General features: G+C 49.2%; 1 protein-coding gene across 4 annotated transcripts in view; it reads left to right on the forward strand.

Annotated features, from left to right (window-relative positions):
* LRCH1 (leucine rich repeats and calponin homology domain containing 1) overlaps window positions 1-19,697 on the forward strand; it is a 758,040-nt gene that overhangs the window by 657,410 nt on the left and 80,933 nt on the right. For 2 of the 4 annotated variants that reach the window (XM_078657325.1, XM_078657324.1), the window contains exon 17: window positions 13,483-13,620. The exons of the other annotated variants lie outside the window; for them this stretch is intronic. In XM_078657325.1, coding sequence (XP_078513451.1) covers window positions 13,483-13,620 — 138 coding nt within the window. The remainder of the gene's footprint in view (window positions 1-13,482; window positions 13,621-19,697) is intronic. 4 annotated transcript variants of the gene reach the window in all.

Below are 19,697 nucleotides of genomic sequence, written 5' to 3' on the forward strand. Positions count from 1 at the left end.
AGGACATTGCATAAACTTTCATTTTTGCCCACACCCTGCTCATAGACTCTGGGCGCTGAGGAAGGCTAAATAATGCCGAAATGCATTCGCCATACACTAGTCAAGGCTTCATTAAAGGTGTTTCCTGTCTCCCCCTACGTGGCATCTGCTTCTTTCTTTAAAGGAGTGTTCTGCATGTTTCACGCGATTGCCAGTATCGCGTTACAGGGGCCCCGCATCTGAAGTTGGCCTGGATCCTACTGGTAACCGCTTCGGCGCTATCTCTCTTCAGGTTACTGAAATTTGCCAGGTCCACCCTCGGAGTAGGACGCAAGGATTTTAGCGGTGTTGGAGGCATTTGTGCACCACGACGGGCAAGTTGGATTTCCGGACGAGCCCCCGTCATTTTCCTGCTTTCTCTTCGGAGGTTTTGCGGTTCAGGGGACCGGAGGGGACACTTTGAAAGGAGCAACATACAGGATACTAGTGGAAGCAAAGATGACAAACCCTCGCCGCAACAAGCACCTGATCCCCCCGCATCACTCTCCTCATTGAAGCGCTGCATTCTGGGACCTGTAGTTGCGCTGCAGTCACCTAGCTTCAGGTGTAGTAGATTGACCACTTGGGAGGCGGGGTCAGAGGCGAACCTATCCGTGTGCGGCAGGACATTGCATAAACTTTCATTTTTGCCCACACCCTGCTCATAGACTCTGGGCGCTGAGGAAGGCTAAATAATGCCGAAATGCATTCGCCGTACACGAGTCAAGGCTTCATTAAAGGTGTTTCCTGTCTCCCCCTACGTGGCCTCTGCTTCTTTCTTTAAAGGAGTGTTCTGCATGTTTCACGCGATTGCCAGTATCGCGTTACAGGGGCCCCGCATCTAAAGTTGGCCTGGATCCTACTGGTAACCGCTTCGGCGCTATCTTTCTTCAGGTTACTGAAATTTGCCAGGTCCACCCTCGGAGTAGGACGCAAGGATTTTAGCGGTGTTGGAGGCATTCGTGCACCACGACGGGCAAGTTGGATTTCCGGACGAGCCCCCGTCATTTTCCTGCTTTCTCTTCGGAGGTTTTGCGGTTCAGGGGACCGGAGGGGACACTTTGAAAGGAGCAACTTACAGGATACTAGTGGAAGCAAAGATGACAAACCCTCGCCGCAACAAGCACCTGATCCCCCCGCATCACTCACCTCATTGAAGCGCTGCATTCTTGGACCTGTAGTTGCGCTGCAGTCACCTAGATTCAGGTGTAGTAGATTGACCACTTGGGAGGCGGGGTCAGAGGCGAACCTATCCGTGTGCAGCAGGACATTGCATAAACTTTCATTTTTGCCCACACCCTGCTCATAGACTCTGGGCGCTGAGGAAGGCTAAATAATGCCGAAATGCATTCGCCATACACGAGTCAAGGCTTCATTAAAGGTGTTTCCTGTCTCCCCCTACGTGGCCTCTGCTTCTTTCTTTAAAGGAGTGTTCTGCATGTTTCACGCGATTGCCAGTATCGCGTTACAGGGGGCCCCGCATCTGAAGTTGGCCTGGATCCTACTGGTAACAGCTTCGGCGCTATCTCTCTTCAGGTTACTGAAATTTGCCAGGTCCACCCTCGGAGTAGGACGCAAGGATTTTAGCGGTGTTGGAGGCATTTGTGCACCACGACGGGCAAGTTGGATTTCCGGACAAGCCCCCGTCATTTTCCTGCTTTCTCTTCGGAGGTTTTGCGGTTCAGGGGACCGGAGGGGACACTTTGAAAGGAGCAACTTACAGGATACTAGTGGAAGCAAAGATGACAAACCCTCGCCGCAACAAGCACCTGATCCCCCGCATCACTCACCTCATTGAAGCGCTGCATTCTGGGACCTGTAGTTGCGCTGCAGTCACCTAGCTTCAGGTGTAGTAGATTGACCACTTGGGAGGCGGGGTCAGAGGCGAACCTATCCGTGTGCGGCAGGACATTGCATAAACTTTCATTTTTGCCCACACCCTGCTCATAGACTCTGGGCGCTGAGGAAGGCTAAATAATGCCGAAATGCATTCGCCATACACGAGTCAAGGCTTCATTAAAGGTGTTTCCTGTCTCCCCCTACGTGGCCTCTGCTTCTTTCTTTAAAGGAGTGTTCTGCATGTTTCACGCGATTGCCAGTATCGTGTTACAGGGTCCCCCACATCTGAAGTCGGCCTGGATCCTACTGGTAACCGCTTCGGCGCTATCTCTCTTCAGGTTACTGAAATTTGCCAAGTCCACCCTCGGAGTAGGACGCAAGGATTTTAGCGGTGTTGGAGGCATTCGTGCACCACGACGGGCAAGTTGGATTTCCGGACGAGCCCCCGTCATTTTCCTGCTTTCTCTTCGGAGGTTTTGCGGTTCAGGGGACCGGAGGGGACACTTTGAAAGGAGCAACATACAGGATATTAGTGGAAGCAAAGATGACAAACCCTTGCCGCAACAAGCACCTGATCCCCCCGCATCACTCACCTCATTGAAGCGCTGCATTCTGGGACCTGTAGTTGCGTTGCAGTCACCTAGCTTCAGGTGTAGTAGATTGACCACTTGGGAGGCGGGGTCAGAGGCGAACCTATCCGTGTGCGGCAGGACATTGCATAAACTTTCATTTTTGCCCAAACCCTGCTCATAGACTCTGGGCGCTGAGGAAGGCTAAATAATGCCGAAATGCATTCGCCATACACGAGTCAAGGCTTCATTAAAGGTGTTTCCTGTCTCCCCCTACGTGGCCTCTGCTTCTTTCTTTAAAGGAGTGTTCTGCATGTTTCACGCGATTGCCAGTATCGCGTTACAGGGGCCCCCGCATCTGAAGTTGGCCTGGATCCTACTGGTAACCGCTTCGGCGCTATCTCTCTTCAGGTTACTGAAATTTGCCAAGTCCACCCTCGGAGTAGGACGCAAGGATTTTAGCGGTGTTGGAGGCATTCGTGCACCACGACGGGCAAGTTGGATTTCCGGACGAGCCCCTGTCATTTTCCTGCTTTCTCTTCGGAGGTTTTGCGGTTCAGGGGACCGGAGGGGACACTTTGAAAGGAGCAACATACAGGATACTAGTGGAAGCAAAGATGACAAACCCTCGCCGCAACAAGCACCTGATCCCCCCGCATCACTCACCTCATTGAAGCGCTGCATTCTGGGACCTGTAGTTGCGCTGCAGTCACCTAGCTTCAGGTGTAGTAGATTGACCACTTGGGAGGCGGGGTCAGAGGCGAACCTATCCGTGTGCGGCAGGACATTGCATAAACTTTCATTTTTGCCCACACCCTGCTCATAGACTCTGGGCGCTGAGGAAGGCTAAATAATCCCGAAATGCATTCGCCATACACGAGTCAAGGCTTCATTAAAGGTGTTTCCTGTCTCCCCCTACGTGGCCTCTGCTTCTTTCTTTAAAGGAGTGTTCTGCATGTTTCACGCGATTGCCAGTATCACGTTACAGGGGCCCCCGCATCTGAAGTTGGCCTGGATCCTACTGGTAACCGCTTCGGCGCTATCTCTCTTCAGGTTACTGAAATTTGCCAGGTCCACCCTCGGAGTAGGACGCAAGGATTTTAGCGGTGTTGGAGGCATTTGTGCACCACGACGGGCAAGTTGGATTTCCGGACGAGCCCCCGTCATTTTCCTGCTTTCTCTTCGGAGGTTTTGCGGTTCAGGGGACCGGAGGGGACACTTTGAAAGGAGCAACATACAAGATACTAGTGGAAGCAAAGAAGACAAACCCTCGCCGCAACAAGCACCTGATCCCCGCATCACTCACCTCATTGAAGCGCTGCATTCTGGGACCTGTAGTTGCGCTGCAGTCACCTAGCTTCAGGTGTAGTAGATTGACCACTTGGGAGGCGGGGTCAGAGGCGAACCTATCCGTGTGCGGCAGGACATTGCATAAACTTTCGTTTTTGCCCACACCCTGCTCATAGACTCTGGGCGCTGAGGAAGGCAAATAATGCCGAAATGCATTCGCCATACACGAGTCAAGGCTTCATTAAAGGTGTTTCCTGTCTCCCCCTACGTGGCCTCTGCTTCTTTCTTTAAAGGAGTGTTCTGCATGTTTCACGCGATTGCCAGTATCGCGTTACAGGGGCCCCCGCATCTGAAGTTGGCCTGGATCCTACTGGTAACCGCTTCGGCGCTATCTCTCTACAGGTTACTGAAATTTGCCAAGTCCACCCTCGGAGTAGGACGCAAGGATTTTAGCGGTGTTGGAGGCATTCGTGCACCACGACGGGCAAGTTGGATTTCCGGACGAGCCCCCGTCATTTTCCTGCTTTCTCTTTGGAGGTTTTGCGGTTCAGGGGACCGGAGGGGACACTTTGAAAGGAGCAACATACAGGATACTAGTGGAAGCCAAGATGACAAACCCTCGCCGCAACAAGCACCTGATCCCCCCGCATCACTCACCTCATTGAAGCGCTGCATTCTGGGACCTGTAGTTGCGCTGCAGTCACCTAGCTTCAGGTGTAGTAGATTGACCACTTGGGAGGCGGGGTCAGAGGCGAACCTATCCGTGTGCGGCAGGACATTGCATAAACTTTCATTTTTGCCCACACCCTGCTCATAGACTCTGGGCGCTGAGGAAGGCTAAATAATGCCGAAATGCATTCGCCATACACGAGTCAAGGCTTCATTAAAGGTGTTTCCTGTCTCCCCCTACGTGGCCTCTGCTTCTTTCTTTAAAGGAGTGTTCAGCATGTTTCACGCGATTGCCAGTATCGCGTTAGAGGGGCCCCCACATCTGAAGTTGGCCTGGATCCTACTGGTAACCGCTTCGGCGCTATCTCTCTTCAGGTTACTGAAATTTGCCAGGTCCACCCTCGGAGTAGGACGCAAGGATTTTAGCGGTGTTGGAGGCATTCGTGCACCACGACGGGCAAGTTGGATTTCCGGACGAGCCCCCGTCATTTTCCTGCTTTCTCTTCGGAGGTTTTGCGGTTCAGGGGACCGGAGGGGACACTTTGAAAGGAGCAACATACAGGATACTAGTGGAAGCAAAGATGACAAACCCTCGCCGCAACAAGCACCTGATCCCCCCGCATCACTCACCTCATTGAAGCACTGCATTCTGGGACCTGTAGTTGCGCTGCAGTCACCTAGCTTCAGGTGTAGTAGATTGACCACTTGGGAGGCGGGGTCAGAGGCGAACCTATCCGTGTGCGGCAGGACATTGCATAAACTTTCATTTTTGCCCACACCCTGCTCATAGACTCTGGGCGCTGAGGTAGGCTAAATAATGCCGAAATGCATTCGCCATACACGAGTCAAGGCTTCATTAAAGGTGTTTCCTGTCTCCCCCTACGTGGCCTCTGCTTCTTTCTTTAAAGGTGTGTTCTGCATGTTTCACGCGATTGCCAGTATCGCGTTACAGGGGCCCCCGCATCTGAAGTTGGCCTGGATCCTACTGGTAACCGCTTCGGCGCTATCTCTCTTCAGGTTACTGAAATTTGCCAAGTCCACCCTCGGAGTAGGACGCTAGGATTTTAGCGGTGTTGGAGGCATTCGTGCACCACGACGGGCAAGTTGGATTTCCGGACGAGCCCCCGTCATTTTCCTGCTTTCTCTTCGGAGGTTTTGCGGTTCAGGGGACCGGAGGGGACACTTTGAAAGGAGCAACATACAGGATAATAGTGGAAGCAAAGATGACAAACCCTCGCCGCAACAAGCACCTGATCCCCCCCGCATCACTCACCTCATTGAAGCGCTGCATTCTGGGACCTGTAGTTGCGCTGCAGTCACCTAGCTTCAGGTGTAGTAGATTGACCACTTGGGAGGCGGGGTCAGAGGCGAACCTATCCGTGTGCGGCAGGACATTGCATAAACTTTAATTTTTGCCCACACCCTGCTCATAGACTCTGGGCGCTGAGGAAGGCTAAATAATGCCGAAATGCATTCGCCATACACGAGTCAAGGCTTCATTAAAGGTGTTTCCTGTCTCCCCCTACGTGGCCTCTGCTTCTTTCTTTAAAGGAGTGTTCTGCATGTTTCACGCGATTGCCAGTATCGGTGTTACAGGGGCCCCCGCATCTGAAATTGGCCTGGATGCTACTGGTAACCGCTTCGGTGCTATCTCTCTTCAGGTTACTGAAATTTTCCAGGTCCACCCTCGGAGTAGGACGCAAGGATTTTAGCGGTGTTGGAGGCATTCGTGCACCACGACGGGCAAGTTGGATTTCCGGACGAGCCCCCGTCATTTTCCTGCTTTCTCTTCGGAGGTTTTGCGGTTCAGGGGACCGGAGGGGACACTTTGAAAGGAGCAACATACAGGATACTAGTGGAAGCAAAGATGACAAACCCTCGCCGCAACAAGCACCTGATCCCCCTGCATCACTCACCTCATTGAAGCGCTGCATTCTGGGACCTGTAGTTGCGCTGCAGTCACCTAGCTTCAGGTGTAGTAGATTGACCACTTGGGAGGCGGGGTCAGAGGCGAACCTATCCGTGTGCGGCAGGACATTGCATAAACTTTCATTTTCGCCCACACCCTGCTCATAGACTCTGGGCGCTGAGGAAGGCTAAATAATGCCGAAATGCATTCGCCATACACGAGTCAAGGCTTCATTAAAGGTGTTTCCTGTCTCCCCCTACGTGGCCTCTGCTTCTTTCTTTAAAGGAGTGTTCAGCATGTTTCACGCGATTGCCAGTATCGCGTTACAGGGGCCCCCACATCTGAAGTTGGCCTGGATCCTACTGGTAACCGCTTCGGCGCTATCTCTCTTCAGGTTACTGAAATTTGCCAGGTCCACCCTCGGAGTAGGACGCAAGGATTTTAGCGGTGTTGGAGGCATTCGTGCACCACGACGGGCAAGTTGGATTTCCGGACGAGCCCCCGTCATTTTCCTGCTTTCTCTTCGGAGGTTTTGCGGTTCAGGGGACCGGAGGGGACACTTTGAAAGGAGCAACATACAGGATACTAGTGGAAGCAAAGATGACAAACCCTCGCCGCAACAAGCACCTGATACCCCCGCATCACTCACCTCATTGAAGCGCTGCATTCTGGGACCTGTAGTTGCGCTGCAGTCACCTATCTTCAGGTGTAGTAGATTGACCACTTGAGAGGCGGGGTCAGAGGCGAACCTATCCGTGTGCGGCAGGACATTGCATAAACTTTCATTTTTGCCCACACCCTGCTCATAGACTCTGGGCGCTGAGGAAGGCTAAATAATGCCGAAATGCATTCGCCATACACGAGTCAAGGCTTCATTAAAGGTGTTTCCTGTCTCCCCCTACGTGGCCTCTGCTTCTTTCTTTAAAGGAGTGTTCTGCATGTTTCACGCGATTGCCAGTATCGCGTTACAGGGGCCCCCGCATCTGAAGTTGGCCTGGATCCTACTGGTAACCGCTTCGGCGCTAGCTCTCTTCAGGTTACTGACATTTGCCAAGTCCACCCTCGGAGTAGGACGCAAGGATTATAGCGGTGTTGGAGGCATTCGTGCACCACGACGGGCAAGTTGGATTTCCGGACGAGCCCCCGTCATTTTCCTGCTTTCTCTTCGGAGGTTTTGCGGTTCAGGGGACCGGAGGGGACACTTTGAAAGGAGCAACATACAGGATAATAGTGGAAGCAAAGATGACAAACCCTCGCCGCAACAAGCACCTGATCCCCCCCGCATCACTCACCTCATTGAAGCGCTGCATTCTGGGACCTGTAGTTGCGCTGCAGTCACCTAGCTTCAGGTGTAGTAGATTGACCACTTGGGAGGCGGGGTCAGAGGCGAACCTATCCGTGTGCGGCAGGACATTGCATAAACTTTAATTTTTGCCCACACCCTGCTCATAGACTCTGGGCGCTGAGGAAGGCTAAATAATGCCGAAATGCATTCGCCATACACGAGTCAAGGCTTCATTAAAGGTGTTTCCTGTCTCCCCCTACGTGGCCTCTGCTTCTTTCTTTAAAGGAGTGTTCTGCATGTTTCACGCGATTGCCAGTATCGCGTTACAGGGGCCCCCGAATCTGAAGTTGGCCTGGATCCTACTGGTAACCGCTTCGGCGCTATCTCTCTTCAGGTTACTGAAATTTGCCAAGTCCACCCTCGGAGTAGGACGCAAGGATTTTAGCGGTGTTGGAGGCATTCGTGCACCACGACGGGCAAGTTGGATTTCCGGACGAGCCCCCGTCATTTTCCTGCTTTCTCTTCGGAGGTTTTGCAGTTCAGGGGACCGGAGGGGACACTTTGAAAGGAGCAACATACAGGATACTAGTGGAAGCAAAGATGACAAACCCTCGCCGCAACAAGCACCTGATCCCCCCGCATCACTCACCTCATTGAAGCGCTGCATTCTGGGACCTGTAGTTGCGCTGCAGTCACCTAGCTTCAGGTGTAGTAGATTGACCACTTGGGAGGCGGGGTCAGAGGCGAACCTATCCATGTGCGGCAGGACATTGCATAAACTTTCATTTTTGCCCACACCCTGCTCATAGACTCTGGGCGCTGAGGAAGGCTAAATAATGCCGAAATGCATTCGCCATACACGAGTCAAGGCTTCATTAAAGGTGTTTCCTGTCTCCCCCTACGTGGCCTCTGCTTCTTTCTTTAAAGGAGTGTTCTGCATGTTTCACGCGATTGCCAGTATCGGTGTTACAGGGGCCCCCGCATCTGAAGTTGGCCTGGATGCTACTGGTAACCGCTTCGGCGCTATCTCTCTTCAGGTTACTGAAATTTGCCAGGTCCACCCTCGGAGTAGGACGCAAGGATTTTAGCGGTGTTGGAGGCATTCGTGCACCACGACGGGCAAGTTGGATTTCCGGACGAGCCCCCGTCATTTTCCTGCTTTCTCTTCCGAGGTTTTGCGGTTCAGGGGACCGGAGGGGACACTTTGAAAGGAGCAACATACAGGATACTAGTGGAAGCAAAGATGACAAACCCTCGCCGCAACAAGCACCTGATCCCCCCGCATCACTCACCTCATTGAAGCGCTGCATTCTGGGACCTGTAGTTGCGCTGCAGTCACCTAGCTTCAGGTGTAGTAGATTGACCACTTGGGAGGCGGGGTCAGAGGCGAACCTATCCGTGTGCGGCAGGACATTGCATAAACTTTCATTTTTGCCCACACCCTGCTCATAGACTCTGGGCGCTGAGGAAGGCTAAATAATGCCGAAATGCATTCGCCATACACGAGTCAAGGCTTCATTAAAGGTGTTTCCTGTCTCCCCCTACGTGGCCTCTGCTTCTTTCTTTAAAGGAGTGTTCTGCATGTTTCACGCGATTGCCAGTATCGCGTTACAGGGGCCCCCGCATCTGAAGTTGGCCTGGATCCTACTGGTAACCGCTTCGGCGCTATCTCTCTTCAGGTTACTGAAATTTGCCAGGTCCACCCTCGGAGTAGGACGCAAGGATTTTAGCGGTGTTGGAGGCATTCGTGCACCACGACGGGCAAGTTGGATTTCCGGACGAGCCCCCGTCATTTTCCTGCTTTCTCTTCCGAGGTTTTGCGGTTCAGGGGACCGGAGGGGACACTTTGAAAGGAGCAACATACAGGATACTAGTGGAAGCAAAGATGACAAACCCTCGCCGCAACAAGCACCTGATCCCCCCCGCATCACTCACCTCATTGAAGCGCTGCATTCTGGGACCTGTAGTTGCGCTGCAGTCACCTAGCTTCAGGTGTAGTAGATTGAACACTTGGGAGGCGGGGTCAGAGGCGAACCTATCCGTGTGCGGCAGGACATTGCATAAACTTTCATTTTTGCCCACACCCTGCTCATAGACTCTGGGCGCTGAGGAAGGCTAAATAATGCCGAAATGCATTCGCCATACACGAGTCAAGGCTTCATTAAAGGTGTTTCCTGTCTCCCCCTATGTGGCCTCTGCTTCTTTCTTTAAAGGAGTGTTCTGCATGTTTCACGCGATTGCCAGTATCGCGTTACAGGGGCCCCCGCATCTGAAGTTGGCCTGGATCCTACTGGTAACCGCTTCGGCGCTATCTCTCTTCAGGTTACTGAAATTTGCCAGGTCCACCCTCGGAGTAGGACGCAAGGATTTTAGCGGTGTTGGAGGCATTCGTGCACCACGACGGGCAAGTTGGATTTCCGGATGAGCCCCCGTCATTTTCCTGCTTTCTCTTCGGAGGTTTTGCGGTTCAGGGGACCGGAGGGGACACTTTGAAAGGAGCAACATACAGGATACTAGTGGAAGCAAAGATGACAAACCCTCGCCGCAACAAGCACCTGATCCCCCCGCATCACTCACCTCATTGAAGCGCTGCATTCTGGGACCTGTAGTTGCGCTGCAGTCACCTAGCTTCAGGTGTAGTAGATTGACCACTTGGGAGGCGGGGTCAGAGGCGAACCTATCCGTGTGCGGCAGGACATTGCATAAACTTTCATTTTTGCCCACACCCTGCTCATAGACTCTGGGCGCTGAGGAAGGCTAAATAATGCCGAAATGCATTCGCCATACACGAGTCAAGGCTTCATTAAAGGTGTTTCCTGTCTCCCCCTACGTGGACTCTGCTTCTTTCTTTAAAGGAGTGTTCTGCATGTTTCACGCGATTGCCAGTATCGCGTTACAGGGGGCCCCGCATCTGAAGTTGGCCTGGATCCTACTGGTAACCGCTTCAGCGCTATCTCTCTTCAGATTACTGAAATTTGCCAGGTCCACCCTCGGAGTAGGACGCAAGGATTTTAGCGGTGTTGGAGGCATTCGTGCACCACGACGGGCAAGTTGGATTTCCGGACGAGCCCCCGTCATTTTCCTGCTTTCTCTTCGGAGGTTTTGCGGTTCAGGGGACCGGAGGGGACACTTTGAAAGGAGCAACATACAGGATACTAGTGGAAGCAAAGATGACAAACCCTCGCCGCAACAAGCACCTGATCCCCCCGCATCACTCACCTCATTGAAGCGCTGCATTCTGGGACCTGTAGTTGCGCTGCAGTCACCTAGCTTCATGTGTAGTAGATTGACCACTTGGGAGGCGGGGTCAGAGGCGAACGTATCCGTGTGCGGCAGGACATTGCATAAACTTTCATTTTTGCCCACACCCTGCTCATAGACTCTGGGCGCTGAGGAAGGCTAAATAATGCCGAAATGCATTCGCCATACACGAGTCAAGGCTTCATTAAAGGTGTTTCCTGTCTCCCCCTACATGGCCTCTGCTTCTTTCTTTAAAGGAGTGTTCTGCATGTTTCACGCGATTGCCAGTATCGGTGTTATAGGGGCCCCCGCATCTGAAGTTGGCCTGGATGCTACTGGTAACCGCTTCGGCGCTATCTCTCTTCAGGTTACTGAAATTTGCCAGGTCCACCCTCGGAGTAGGACGCAAGGATTTTAGCGGTGTTGGAGGCATTCGTGCACCACGACGGGCAAGTTGGATTTCCGGACGAGCCCCCGTCATTTTCCTGCTTTTTCTTCGGAGGTTTTGCGGTTCAGGGGACCGGAGGGGACACTTTGAAAGGAGCAACATACAGGATACTAGTGGAAGCAAAGATGACAAACCCTCGCCGCAACAAGCACCTGATCCCCCCCGCATCACTCACCTCATTGAAGCGCTGCATTCTGGGACCTGTAGTTGCGCTGCAGTCACCTAGCTTCAGGTGTAGTAGATTGACCACTTGGGAGGCGGGGTCAGAGGCGAACCTATCCGTGTGCGGCAGGACATTGCATAAACTTTCATTTTTGCCCACACCCTGCTCATAGACTCTGGGCGCTGAGGAAGGCTAAATAATGCCGAAATGCATTCGCCATACACGAGTCAAGGCTTCATTAAAGGTGTTTCCTGTCTCCCCCTATGTGGCCTCTGCTTCTTTCTTTAAAGGAGTGTTCTGCATGTTTCACGCGATTGCCAGTATCGCGTTACAGGGGCCCCCGCATCTGAAGTTGGCCTGGATCCTACTGGTAACCGCTTCGGCGCTATCTCTCTTCAGGTTACTGAAATTTGCCAGGTCCACCCTCGGAGTAGGACGGAAGGATTTTAGCGGTGTTGGAGGCATTCGTGCACCACGACGGGCAAGTTGGATTTCCGGATGAGCCCCCGTCATTTTCCTGCTTTCTCTTCGGAGGTTTTGCGGTTCAGGGGACCGGAGGGGACACTTTGAAAGGAGCAACATACAGGATACTAGTGGAAGCAAAGATGACAAACCCTCGCTGCAACAAGCACCTGATCCCCCCGCATCACTCACCTCATTGAAGCGCTGCATTCTGGGACCTGTAGTTGCGCTGCAGTCACCTAGCTTCAGGTGTAGTAGATTGACCACTTGGGAGGCGGGGTCAGAGGCGAACCTATCCGTGTGCGGCAGGACATTGCATAAACTTTCATTTTTGCCCACACCCTGCTCATAGACTCTGGGCGCTGAGGAAGGCTAAATAATGCCGAAATGCATTCGCCATACACGAGTCAAGGCTTCATTAAAGGTGTTTCCTGTCTCCCCCTACGTGGACTCTGCTTCTTTCTTTAAAGGAGTGTTCTGCATGTTTCACGCGATTGCCAGTATCGCGTTACAGGGGGCCCCGCATCTGAAGTTGGCCTGGATCCTACTGGTAACCGCTTCAGCGCTATCTCTCTTCAGGTTACTGAAATTTGCCAGGTCCACCCTCGGAGTAGGACGCAAGGATTTTAGCGGTGTTGGAGGCATTCGTGCACCACGACGGGCAAGTTGGATTTCCGGACGAGCCCCTGTCATTTTCCTGCTTTCTCTTCGGAGGTTTTGCGGTTCAGGGGACCGGAGGGGACACTTTGAAAGGAGCAACATACAGGATAGTAGTGGAAGCAAAGATGACAAACCCTCGCCGCAACAAGCACCTGATCCCCCCCGCATCACTCACCTCATTGAAGCGCTGCATTCTGGGACCTGTAGTTGCGCTGCAGTCACCTAGCTTCAGGTGTAGTAGATTGACCACTTGGGAGGCGGGGACAGAGGCGAACCTATCCGTGTGCGGCAGGACATTGCATAAACTTTCATTTTTGCCCACACCCTGCTCATAGACTCTGGGCGCTGAGGAAGGCTAAATAATGCCGAAATGCATTCGCCATACACGAGTCAAGGCTTCATTAAAGGTGTTTCCTGTCTCCCCCTACATGGCCTCTGCTTCTTTCTTTAAAGGAGTGTTCTGCATATATATATATATATATATGTACCACAACTAGTGAAAGCCTTAAGTGGATCGTGATCGCATCCCCCTCCCCCCCCCCATGGTAATAAATAGAATGTTACACTCTGCACATCACATAGATGGTGTGTGTCATGGCATTTTTTCATGTGCATTTACTATTAAAAAGGTACTTAAATAAAATCTGGCTGAAATGGTGTTACATATGTATGGTACAACTAAATTGAAAACGTCATGTGAGTTTTAGGAGAGTTGTATCCCTTTGTGAAGTAATTGTAATATGCACTCTGAAAGGTAGTAAACAGTATTTTCCTCATGTCAGGTTTGCTACTTTCTAGGAAAAAATGTTTAAAGAATATGAGATTACTCATTAAGTGGTGTGTTAATAAGCCAATTTTACTTTCACTGCTGTGAAATTTCTATCAATTTAGAGGAATATGGTTTTTGTTTTTTTCCATTTTTGCTCACAGAGCATTGAGGGCAGGCTGAAGATCTGCTTACCCGAAGACCTTGGATGTGCCCTGATGGATGGTGTAGTTCTCTGCCATCTAGTGAATCATATCCGCCCTCGATCGGTTGGAAGTATCCATGTACCCTCTCCAGCAGTTGTAAGTAAACACTTAAAGAAATGCAATTCCTTTTGGAATGAGTAGTTTTTCGTCTACATCTTGGGTAACCTTATGCAAATGATATTTTATCTGTTGTTTTAAGAAGAGGGAGGTGTGTGGTATCCTTCCTATGGTGTAGTTTGTAGAGTCACCAGTATCCTATTTTCCTCTGTGTGTGTGTCATTATGTGTGGTCCTAGCAAAGGAAAGTAAACGTCATAGGTCTCATGGAACTTGTGTACTTGGTTTCCATGAAGCTGGAATTTTGATTTGAAATGAGAGGAGCTAGTTAGAGGATGCTTGGGGCAAAGGCAAGTGTGGAAGCTGAGGCGTTTCACTGGATCTTTAAAAAACTGCTCAAAGGAAACTTAGCAAGAAGATGCCATGGACCTTTTGAGCCCAATAACATACTCTGTCATGGACACATATGTAATTGTTTTTATCGATATGTATTCAATGTGGCCTGAGTTGGGAATAAGCAATTCAGTGGAAACACTTGATGTGATAAGTTTTCTGGAACAGATCTTTGAAAGGGAACGGTTCCCCACCTCTATTTTAATGGACAATGGTGTTCAACTAGTGGTGCGTGAGATGGAGAAATATCTCAGGGATAGAGGTATCAAGCACGAGGTCGACCCAGTATCACCCTGAAACAAATAGCATGGCGGAGAGGTTGAACACGGTGTTAAAGGAGAGCATACAAAGGGCCATATCAAACAATTTGTGTTGAAAGAGAAAAGTACTAGGAAAGATAAAGAATTACAGGATGACGCCACATGCCACTACAGGAATTTCACCATTTGAATTGTTTAAGAGGAGGAAAGCTAACCCATTGATTTGTCCTTCTTGGGTAAATGACAAGGTGGGGCAAGAAGTGAGTGTGGATCCTAATGTGGAAATGAAAGAAATAAGAGAGCAAGAGAGTATCTGAAAGAAAGACCTCGTATAACAGTTGCAAAGCAGTAAAGAAAATGGAGATTCAGGTTGAGGATGTGATATAAAACTTTATAGATACATAAATAAATAAATCAGGATTAGGAATCCCCAGTTAGGACTAGCAAAGTCCCAGTCAAAATTTGCTGCCACCCTAAAGTGATTGAGGTGTTTAGGAATGTGGTACGGTCTGAGGACCATAAGATGTGGAATCAGGGAAGAGTGGTGAGAGTGAAGTGTGAATCACAAATCTCTGAGGAAAATAAGGATGACGTATTTAGAAAGAAAAAGGTAGTTGAAAATAGACGAGCTGAGGAGAAGTGGCAGGTCTTTCAAGAGACCAAAATTTCTGAAGGAATATGTTTACATTGTATGTTGCTTTTTTCATTCTTTTTATGTCAATTTCATAATTTATCTGTTGTGTTACGAAGAGTGAGGTGTGTGGTATCCTCCCTATGGCGTAGTTTATAAAGTCGTAAGTACCTACTTGCCTCTGTGTATCTGCCTCCGTATGTGAGGTCCTAGCAATGGAATGTAAACTTCCTAGGTCACATGGAGCTTGTGTACTTGGTTTCCATGGCGCTAGAATGTTGATTTAAAATGGGAGGAGTTAGAGGACTCTTGGAGCAAAGCCAAGTGTGGAGGATGAAGTGTTTTACTGGATCTCAAGTAAATGCTGTTGGATTCTATCCGTCTCGTGTCCTGTACTTCGTTTGACTCTGTAGATGGAAAATTCCTCTTCCCATCTGTAAATGAGTCTAGCATGCCTAGGGCTTGTCGGTGAGGATACTGCGTGATTTTTCCGACAGTGGCGGCTCCTCTGCTAAGGCGGAGGAGCTTCGCCCCACTGAAAAAAGGGAAAACTAAATGATAATAACTATTGTTATTATCATTTTATTTTATCTATATACTTTAGTGACTCTTGGGCGGAGCAGGGTGGATTAGGGAGAGGAGTGGTTTTCACTCCTGAAGTGTGCAAGACTGCTTGGCCGGTCGTCTCGGGCCGCCCAAAGCAGTCCTGCGCACTTTGCATGTCCCCCACCAGGCTGCATTACACAACCTGGTGAGGAACAAGCAAACCATCTCAGTCCCCGTCTGAGTGCGGCTCAACAGCACTCAGACCAATCACAACGCTGCATTGCAGCGTTGTGATTGGCTATGGGGAGGCTGTGAGGGCAGGTGCTTCCTGCTGCTGGCCGGGAGTGCAGGAATATGTCTAAGGGACAGAGGACAAAGGGGAGGCGGCGGCCGTTTCAGGTAAGTGTATTTTGTTGTTTTTCTTTTTTTGTCCCCCACCCTTCGCCTCACCACCCAGGTCCAGTAGCAGCCGCAGTCTGCCAAACTCTGAATCAGCCCCTTCGTAAGCCTGCTAGCTAGCTACCAACTGTAAACTCACTATTTCTAATCTGGTCTTCCCCCATCATTGCTAAAGATTCCGTTCTTGAAAAACGCATCATTGACTGTGCCTAAAACCATGAAAATGTTATAGACCATTATGACGTGGCCCTTCATATGCAGGATTAGTTTTAATATTGCTTTGTACTATGCAACATGTAAATTGGTGTGCAACTGAAAATATATTTCGATTTGCCTTTTTGTTTCAGGGAGAGCTTGTGTTTTGATCGTTTTAGTATTATACCAGATGCCTTAAAGTTCCTAGGTTTCATCACGAAGTAAACCAACAATTTAAATAGTAGGCACACGAAGGTAATATGAATTTGCATGGAAAACACCACACGTACTTGAAGGAGAGAAAATAGCTCTGAGATGAAATGATTCTACAAAGAACAACACACGTGAATCCCTAGTAATCTCTTTTGACCATTGATTAGTCAGAAAAAAAAACTTTGTTCAGTTCGCCATCAAATATACATTATTTTCACATTCAAATGGAATTTATAAATACAATGATAAAATTACATGGGGAAAAAGTGAAAAGAAACCTTTGTCTAGAGTATGATTAGAAGAGCGAAGCTTTGCCTACTGCAATGGAAAAACTCGTGAAATGTTAGTAATTCAGTAACCCATATTGAGACTTTCTTTACTGAACCACAGAGTGAGTAATCACCGCCCAGCAAACCCTCTGGATGCCTCAACCATAATTAACAGCCAGTCTAACATTTGATTTCAGAAACTGTAGTCCATATCGTGGTGTTCTAATCTCTGAGAAAGGTCAAGTCACTCAAGGAAACATGCTGCTTATGGAAGCGTGGGGTGAACTGGTCTGTTGAATGTTAGTGTGGCACGTGGAGTCGAACTGGCTAAAATGTTGTTTATTCTTGGAACTGTGAAACATTTTTTTTTATCATAGTAACCTTTCTTCCTAGTGTTTGAACTGAAATGTCACAAAACCAAACTGCCAAAATCGGATGTAAAATCTACAATAGATTATTATTTGGGCCTGATCAGATGCAATTATACATTTGTAAAGATCTTATTGCTGGTCATAAATGTGCCAGGGCATTTCCTCTCCATGTAGATGCACCTTCACAAAGGACCCTCTGCATGTAGGGAGGAGGTCCATACCTTTAGCTCGCATGTGTGACCTTTTCTCTCCATGGACGTTAGAACAACATGGACATAACGTCTGCCTTATAATTAATTGCCCCTCCCCACTCCAGGGGTTGACAGAATGGGGCGCGCTCTATTTAGCACACTCCCCTTGCTGCTAGGCAAGTGGGCCTAGCAGTGCATTTTCCTGAGAAGGTCTTTAGGAGCCGTACATGGGTTCATATCTACCTTAAAGTTGGAGTTAGAGTAAAAATCATAGCCATTAAAATCTCCACCTTTTCAAGTGTTGATATTTGAAGGCTTGCAAGGCAGGCGGGGATCACATGTGTCCACTCTCTGCATTGCATTTCTCCCTGCACCAGACCGGAGCATTCATTTTGTAAGGGGTTCCACGATCAGGTCTGCCCCCATCTCTCTTTGTATACCGTACTATATCGGCCTCATCCATGACCTCTCTGGCTTTTGAAATTATAGGATTTTCTAATCTTGAGTGTGTCTTGATTCTCTGTTTCTACAATTCTTGGAGGCCTTTCATGCTGTACATTCTTCTCCCAATTTTGTGCATTCTGGCACGCCCAGACTTTTTCTGACCATGGCTCTCACAATTGAAGGTCACTGGGAGATGTTCCAGTTGTGTGTGTTATTCCTCGCCACGCACTGTGGACGCTGATGGTGGCCAGTTGAGTCAGGTGCACCAGGCTGTCTGTTTTTATCTGTGTTGAAATTCTATACAGTCTACAATAAATTGGGCCTTTAATTTGTCCTGATTGAGTACATGTATGCAGAGTGAGTACATTACGAATCATGTCCTCGTGAAGACATATTACTGGACGCACAAGATGATGTTTCCCTGCATTGGGCTTAAGACTTCCTTGCTTCCTGTTTCTGGTGCATCCCTCTGTCATCTCCTCAGAGACCCTGTAGCAACTCCCATATGTCTTGGTTCTAGAATACAGAAAATAATAACTCCTGAGACCTACCACAGCAGCGGGATAATACTAGTTTAGTAGCCTCCACTACCCAGTTCCTTGATTTGCTTCAAATTTAACCTTGTGTACATTTTTGGGAGCGCCTTGCCAGTGACTCCCTAATACACCCCACGGGCCATTCGTTTCTCACCCCTTGGCTCAGTATTAAAAGCCAGGAAAACGGCCTTTGAACATACACTAATGTTCGGGCGGGGCTATGGATTTTAAGGTTTATTCAGATCCTATCTTCTTGCAAGTTCCCTCAGATTTATTTATATAACGGCTTTTTAGAGGCTATGCCTTATATTTGTAACAGCAGCTGAGAGGAGGATAACAATCCGGATTAGACCCTGCCGTGTTGCCGACAACAAGTACCCCTGCCTCAAACCTGATAGTAAACCTATGACTGTTCTACTGTCTTCTGTTTGGAAGACAAACAGCTGATGTGTCTTGAGTGAAACAAATCTGGCCTTAGGAATGAGCACAAGACAAAGCTGAGTGAGAATTGTGTAGCAGGTAACTCGATGAGAGAGATAACCCAAGAGCCATGCGGCTCTGTAGCCCAGTGGCCAGACCAAGCCTAAAACACAAGAATGGCATATGCATCATGAGCGGGTCTTACGCGTGACAGAGAAGCCAAAGGAATATGACTGCAGATGAGCCTGCACTTTACTCTCAATTTATTCCTTCCCTTTGACTATCTGTCATTTAGCCTGTGTCTGTGGCCGAGTAGCACGAGGGAGTATTGGTTAAGGTCACAAAAAGCCCTATTGACTTTGTGGGAGCTTGTATTACCTATTTCTGAACCTAGGAGAAACTTTAGGGTTTCCATCCCGGTCATCCTAGACCCATGGGGCGAGTTTATTTGGCTGTGGTTGATTGCACAACATTTTAAACTAATGAAAGTAAGTGCTTGAGTTATGGTTGTTTAGTAGCATCCGCAGCAAAGTTGCAACCTTGTTCCCCTGAGTGCCACCAGACAACTGAAGTTCATCACCACAGACAGTTATTCTTGATATACCGAACCCTAAATTTTTGACACTGTTAGATGCCACTTATGAGCCTCTTTTGAGCTTCCTTCCCCAGAGACCTATGTTGTCCAATAACATGCCCATGTTAAAGTCATTGTGGTTCTTAGATGCATAAATGCTAGATTATCATTTGGGATCATTTCTCAACTCTAGAATGTGCTAGTACCTTTTTGTGTATATCCCTGTTTAAAATGGTATGTATTTGTCCTTAAAAAAGACCTGCATGTACAGCTAAACATACAGAGAACAATCGTGAACCATTGCTGAGTTGGCTTGTGTGTTCGCGTGAGTCCAGACTCCGAATCCAGTCCCAATCCTCTTGTTCTTCAGTGTGCCTGACCCCTGTAATGCTACATCCTGTTCAGTGATCAGTGCGAGGCTCCTGTGGCTGAACTCAATATTGCTACATACTGTTCTGTGCCTGGTGCTCGTGAGTCGTTTGATTGATCCCTGTATTGCGGCATCCTGTTCTGTGTGAGATAATTGTGACGGGCTCGTGTGCCTGAATCCTGCACAGATGTGCCACTTCTTCAAGCAATTAACAACCTTTTATGGTCCTGTGTGCATCTAACCTTCATAAAAGGCATTAATTTCTTTATGACCCATGCACACTGATCTTCATCAATGCATTGTAT

Source organism: Lissotriton helveticus, chromosome 8 (assembly GCF_964261635.1).
Source record: "Lissotriton helveticus chromosome 8, aLisHel1.1, whole genome shotgun sequence".
NCBI lineage: Eukaryota > Metazoa > Chordata > Amphibia > Caudata > Salamandridae > Lissotriton > Lissotriton helveticus.